Source organism: Helianthus annuus, chromosome 8, assembly GCF_002127325.2.
Source record: "Helianthus annuus cultivar XRQ/B chromosome 8, HanXRQr2.0-SUNRISE, whole genome shotgun sequence".
Lineage (NCBI taxonomy): Eukaryota > Viridiplantae > Streptophyta > Magnoliopsida > Asterales > Asteraceae > Helianthus > Helianthus annuus.
This window is the reverse complement of record NC_035440.2, coordinates 151,987,073-151,994,232: the sequence shown is the minus strand read 5'-3', so window position 1 is coordinate 151,994,232 and position 7,160 is coordinate 151,987,073. Positions and strand designations below refer to the sequence as shown.

The following is a 7,160-nucleotide window of genomic DNA, read 5'->3' as shown; positions in this document are numbered from 1 at the left end:
CAAAGTAATATCCTGTCATTTCCTTAACGGTCATTCTTCAGAAACGAAAATGAACAGACGGAGTCATTTTCCTCAACGAGTATTCTTCAGAAATGGTAATGACGGAATAAGCAAACGAACGTTCATTTCCTCCACGGACAATTCCTCAGAAACGAAAATGAACTAACGGAGTTATTTTCAATGGTTGCTTCATCAGAGTTGGAAATGAAAGATTACACAACGGATATTCATTTCCCCAACGGATAAATCGTCAGGAACGAAAATGAACTAACGGAGTCATTTTCAACGGTTGCTTCATCAGAGTTGGAAATGAAGGATTACACAACGAATATTCATTTCCTCAACGGGTAAATCTTCAGAAACGAAAATGAACTAACGGAGTCATTTTCAACGGTTGCTTCCTCAGAGTTGGAAATGAAGGATTACACAACGGATATTCATTTCCCCAACGGATAAATCGTCAGAAACGAAAATGAGCTGACGGAGTCATTTTCAACGGTTGCTTTATCAGAGTTGGAAATGAAGGATTACACAACGGATATTCATTTCCTCAACGGGTAAATCTTCAGAAACGAAAATGAACTAACGGAGTCATTTTCAACGGTAGCTTCCTCAGAGTTGGAAATGAAGGATTACACAACGGATATTCATTTCCCCAACGGATAAATCGTCAGAAACGAAAATGAGCTGACGGAGTCATGTTCAACGGTTGCTTCATCAGAGTTGGAAATGAAGGATTACACAACGGATATTCATTTCCTCAACGGGTAAATCTTCAGAAATGAAAATGAACTAATGGAGTCATTTTCAACGGTTGCTTCCTCAGAGTTGGAAATGAATAGGGTTAACTCTAGACACATGACAGAACTTGCTGTGATTTCTGTGCACTAAATTCCATAATTATGTATGCATCCATAATTACGTAATCCCTTGCACAGTCCGCACAGTTTGTTTTGTAATGTTTTTGGGGAAGGATATCAAACTTGTGATGAGGGTGACTAGACTTCCATCGGGTCCTTTTTAATTAGATCGACTGGGGATCTTCTTAGTTAGGCCACCAAGGAGTCCTTTTAGCTATATCATCACATGATATCCCTAACCAGGTTTTTGGATCAATCTGTTTAACTAGACCACTCAAGGGGTCTAATTATGAAGTAGTACTTTATAATCCGAGGGACTTAACTATAATATAGAAGTCCATTGAGGATTTTAAGTAATACCTTTGGGTATCCTACTATAAATCTCTTGTACAAGGATATGTAAGATTCTACGAGGATTTGGATAACATAATTTGGATCACACAACAACACATAAGGGAACACATAAGCACAAAGTCACATAATTGTTTAACTTGATTATAATTTGTTATTAACTTGTTATTGATTGAATACGGATATGGAAACCAATCGACGGGTCTCAATGTTCACTGGAATCTATCTGAGAAGATAGAAAGATCTCCCAAAATTCGATTTTTGATTACAAGGAATTATCACATTCGAATTAAGGTATACAACAATTAAAGACTTGCGGAAAATCCTTAGGTACCCTATTAAGGATTTATAGTGGTACTTTGGGTATTCGTCAAGTGTTTTTTTTTTTTTTGGGTAAAGGGTTACCCCGGTGATTCTATATATTCACAACCAAAAAAACACAAGTAGTGTAGAGAGCCTACACTAGTTCAATCATAGGACATGCCCTATGAAAGTAAAAACCAGAGAAAAACCAAACAAACGACAACCGAAACTGGACTAACAAACCACTAGGCTACAAACCTAGACTCAACAAGAAAAAATACAAAAGCATCATCAGCCGCCATCATCGTGCAGATCTGAAGCTTCAATATCCCAAGCCCTTAAAAGCTTTCGAACATTTTCGCACTTTTTCAACTTTGCACCAATCAGCTTGTACCGCACTTGTTGTATAATGGTTTCACTTAATGATTCCGGGGGCCTCACCTGGTTTCTAAATAATCTAGCATTCCGCTCTTGCCAAATGAAATAGGCCGTAGCAGCCACTATCAGTTTAGCAACGTAAACCGACGCCAATTTTGAATTGGATCGATCAAGTAACCAGTTAACAATGTCATCCCATTTAGCATGCACCGAACCCATACCCGCTTTTTGTCTAACCAGCAGCCACACTTGGGACGAGAATTTGCATTCAAAAAACAAATGGGTATGAGAGTCATGATTGGCATAGCATAACAAACAGCACATCATATTCATATTTTTCCTGCGCGATAAATCCCAACTCAAGATCTTATCTTGAGTAAGCAGTTTCCTTCGCATGATAAGCCATAAAAGAAAAGCATGACGCGGAATACACTGACCAAACCACACAAGACGGCACCAATCCACCTCCACAGCATGAAACCGAACCGAATCCCAAACTCTAGACGACGAGAACACATGCTTTTGATTACCATGACGCCACAAGACTTTATCCAACTTATTTGGCTGCAAAGAAATACCATCGAGCTGAATAAGAACCGGATACAAGTCCCGCCACGCAACCGGCCAGCTCCAAGACGTATCGGAATAGACATCCGACACCTTGGACTCCATATTAAAACCCGCGCTAGCAATCATCCGGGGAGAAAGAAACTGATCGAGAGGGCCTATCTCACTCCAATTATCGTGCCAAGCGGAGGTAGCCGAACCATTTCCAATCTCGGACCAGAAAAACTTCCTAACAATCGGCCGGAGCTGAAGAATCTTTCTCCAAGACCAACAGCAGGAAGCTGGAACTTTACAAACCCAAAAGCTTTTACCTCTCAACCTATAAGAGTGAACCCACTCAACCCAAACTGAATTACGCCTCGAAAGAATGCTCCAAATATGATTTGTCATAAGGGCGACATTAGCATCACTGATCCGACGAATACCTAAACCACCCTCATACTTAGGAACACACACCGTTTTCCAAGAAACTTTGGATCGGCCTTTTTGAAACGCACTATCATGAGACCATAAAAAGTTTCGCATCAAAGCCTCCAGCTTTTGAATCACCCGGTTCGGTAAAATAAACACAGAAGACCAGTAAATATGCATGGACGATAAAACCGAATTTATAAGTTGCAATCTACCTGCAAAAGATAGAAGTTTATTACGCCAGTGCATAATACGATTTTCAAGCTTCTCCACTAACAGAAGACAATCCTTTTGGAGCAATCGGGTCGAGATAAGCGGCACTCCCAAATATTTCACAGGCAACGAACCTTCCTTAAAAGGCATTAACTTTAGAATAGCAGCTTTCACATACGATGGAACATTCGAGAAGAAAACAGTACTTTTCTGAACACTAGGTAACAAACCCGACATTTTAGAAAATGAATCCAGCGCCTTCATAATACATCTAGCTGAAGCAATCTCACCCTTCGCGAAGATAAACAAATCATCGGCAAAACACAAGTTGACAATTTGCTGACGTTCACATTTATTATGAAATTTAAACGAATTGTCAATCCTGACCGTATGCTGTAAGATGGCCGTAAGAACTTCCATGACGAGCGTAAATAAATAAGGAGAGACCGGATCACCTTGCCTCAATCCCCTTCTACCCTTAAAGAACCCATGAACCTCGCCATTAACACACACCGAGTACGATGTAGTGGAAACACATAACATAATCCAGTGAATCATTGTAGGATGAAAACCAAAACCCATCAAAATACCCTTCAGAAAGTTCCAATCGACAGTGTCATACGCCTTCTGAATATCCACTTTGAAAGCACATTTCGGAGGGCCAACATTACGATGATAGTTATGCATCAACTCTTGTGTAAGTAAAACGTTGTCCGATATTCTCCTGCCTGGCACAAAAGCTGATTGGTTGATACTGACTATATCATTCAAGCCCACTTTTATTCTATCAGCTACAATCTTGCTAATGCATTTGTACAACACATTGCAACATGCAATCGGACGATAGTCCGTAACCACTGACGGGGAGGACGTCTTGGGGAGAAGAACAAGAATCGTGTGGTTCAATTCCCTAAGGAGTTTACCTGTCACAAAGAAATCAATCACAGCATTCGACACTGCACTACCAATGATAGGCCAAGCACCTTTAAAAAAACCAGCAGTAAAACCATCAGGGCCCGGGGCTTTGTCTGACCCAATCGAGAACAGCGCCTTTTTAACCTCATCATGCGTAACCGGACGCACCATAAGACCCGAAACTTCAGTCGATAACCTGTTTGTGAATAAATCTGGAGCCGGGCTAAGCGAAATGTCACCTTGATTACCCAAGAAGTTCTTGTAATGATTAACGAAAGCAAGCTGGACATGCTCATCCTCATACACCTTACCATTAGCGTCCCGAATAACACTGATACGACTAAAATGAACTCTATTTTTAAGGGACGAATGAAAGAACGCTGAATTCATGTCTCCGACCGTCAACCAGTCCACCTTCGACTTCTGTTTCAAGAACCGCTCTTCATCCAATAAAGCTTCCTGATAAGAACGGCGAGTAGTAGTTTCCTCCTCACTAATTGCCAAACTAGCCGGATTACTGTCAAGCTCTCGCTGAATTTGATCAAGTCTCTCACGTAAATCTTGCACTTTTCTATGCAAATTGCCTTGCTGAAAGAGTAAAACCCGAAGAGGAGACTTTAACATCCGAAGCTTCTTCACAACCGAGAACTGATACACCCCTCTAACATCCGTCTCCCAAATACGCTTCACAATGTCTAAAAATTCAGGCTTATGAACAAGAAAATTAGCAAACTTGAACGACTTGTGTTTAAGTTTCCCAATAACCGGAATTTTGAGAACACTTGGACTATGATCCGATAACCGAGCTGGACAAAAAACAGCCACCGCATTCGGGAAAAGGGTTAAAAACTGAGAATTCCCCATGACTCTATCTATCTTTTTCATTAAACCAATCCCCTTCTTTGGTTTTTGACTCCACGTAAAATGTAAACCGGACTGATTCAAATCCAGCATCTCAATGTCATTAACACACGCTTGAAAGTCTCTCATGCTAGCCGAAATTGACGAACATCCCATAGACTTATCTTCAAGATACAACGCTGAGTTAAAATCACCTAGCATAACCCACGGATCATTACGAACAAGCGACTTATGCAGGCCGAGGTGGTTCCATAACTCCCTACGAGAGATATAATAGTTTGCAGCATAAACGATAGAACAAAAGAGCATTTTTTTCTCGTGTTTAAAAAACAACTGCAAATGCATAACCTGATCCGACTGAAAGAGCACCATAACATCAAACACTAACGGATTCCAACCAACGATAATTCTCGTACCTTTATTACAAAGAGACCCATTAGAAGTCCAACTCCACGACCGAAAGACCGCCTTACAAATTTTAGAAAGGTTACTCGGATCAATGTGAGACTCAAGAATAGCACATAAGCTTAAATTAACATCTTTGATAACTTGCCGAACCTCAGCTTGCTTAATGGGGCGGTTCAAACCCCTTACGTTCCAAGAAGCTATACTAACCATTAATAACCGACGAAGAAGGAGTGCTTGCCCCTTTACTATTAGTGCTTTTAAACGTACCTTGCCGTAGGTAATCATCAAGCTCATACTCGTCTCCTTCAACATATCCCTCCTCCACCTCATTCTCCTCCTCGTCTACAGGAATCTCACCCGAATTATTGCCATCCGCATCCTCATTAACACTAGGATCATTTAGAACCTCAAAAGGATTAGCCGATTGAAACGTGGGCTCAGACGACCCATTACCCGTAGCATGATTCTTCTTAGAAACCACAGGCCGATATTCAAACTTTGGTTTCGGCTTGTTGACCGGGAACCCCGTCTTCTTAGCAACCTTCTTCCCATGAACTCCCGAATAACCCTCGTCATCAATCACCGGTTTTTTTCCAGCCCTAGTAGCATTACGAACATTACCCTGCTGCTTCGGTTGATTAGGACAAGTTTCGTTAGAATGCCCAAATACACAACAATGGCCACATCTCAACGGTGACCATTCATACTCCACCGACATCGTCTCCTTAACAAAACCCTCCCCCTCCGGTTCAGGAATCGCTAACGTTATCTGCTCCCTTAAACTCTTCTCAGCCGAGACTTCTATTAAAGCTCTCGCATAGCTGCTCCTTCCCCACATATCCGAACACATCGACGATGTATAAGAATCCAATACTTTCGGCTCCCCAATCGTAGTCGCAATCATGCTTAGCCCATCCTCCGTATAAGCCGCAATCGGAACATCATGAACTTTAACCCAAATCTGCACTTTCTTTACTTCCTTTTTTTCCAGTTTTGTAGTCGGGCTCCAAATATCTAGAAAAAGAGGTTGCGATCGAATAATCCATGGGCCATCTTTCAAAGCATTAAGCATACCTGCCTCCTCCGAGAACTTGAAGAAAAAAAATCCGTTCGCATTCATCATAGATTTCTGAACACCATACTTCTTCCAGTTATTACGGACAAAATAATCAACAACCGGGTATGCTACCCGATCACCCAGAAAATAACCATAAAGGGTATTAGCCATTTTGTTTTGAACTACCCGCACAGATTCCCTTGGAAGAACGACATCACATCCCTCCTGGATACTATCACTAGCAAGAGCACGAAAATTCAGCTTAACATTCTTATTTGCAAGTAACGAATCAGCATATGATTTCGTTTTTAAAACGCTGCCATTATCCGCATTAACCTCTTTGACCCCCTCTTGCCCATCCATCATTATATTCGGAACACTACAGCCCGGACCTTGATTCACCGGCTTTTCTATCGGAACCGGTATCGTAACCTTAGTTAGTTCATCAATAACATTAATCGGCTTCGGTTCATTGATAACAATACCTCTTTTCGGCAGCACCGTATTACCAACACTATTAACTCCACGAGTAGAAATACCCTTGAATTGCATCGCCGACTTTCCACGATCCCCTTGGTTACTTACCCCATGTTTTTTACGTTCATCCATGCTATAGAAAACAACTCTCTAATCTCAAGAAAAACTTGCGCCTTGTACTTCGTTTTTCTTAGAAGAAACGGGTACTTAGGAATTACGTGGAAGACGCAAGAGATCATAGAATGGGAGAATTTTGGGGGTAGTTTGTTCTTCAAGGAATACGGTTATTTGATTGTCGGTATTGTAAGGGATATGTCGTTTATACATGCAACCACATAAATACATTGCAATGTAAATAA

At 41.1% G+C, this 7,160-nt stretch overlaps 1 protein-coding gene across 1 annotated transcript; it reads right to left on the bottom strand.

Moving 5' to 3' along the window:
* Nucleotides 1-1,805: 1,805 nt before the first annotated feature.
* LOC110870623 lies at nt 1,806-6,933 on the bottom strand. Its single transcript, XM_022119804.1, has 2 exons — nt 5,535-6,933; nt 1,806-5,464 (listed from the first exon to the last, which is right to left on the bottom strand). The coding sequence occupies exons 1-2, from the start codon at nt 6,931-6,933 to the stop codon at nt 1,806-1,808; spliced, it is 5,058 nt and encodes a 1,685-aa protein (XP_021975496.1).
* Between the last annotated feature and the right edge of the window lie 227 nt (nt 6,934-7,160).

Excerpts from the sequence above, each read along its gene's own strand:
- LOC110870623 (XM_022119804.1), bottom strand. The coding sequence starts at position 6,933 with ATGGATGAACGTAAAAAACATGGGGTAAGTAACCAAGGGGATCGTGGA. Across the intron at positions 5,465-5,534 it reads TGATGATTACCTACGGCAAG|CTTCTTGGAACGTAAGGGGT; the intron begins GTACGTTTAAAA and ends TGGTTAGTATAG.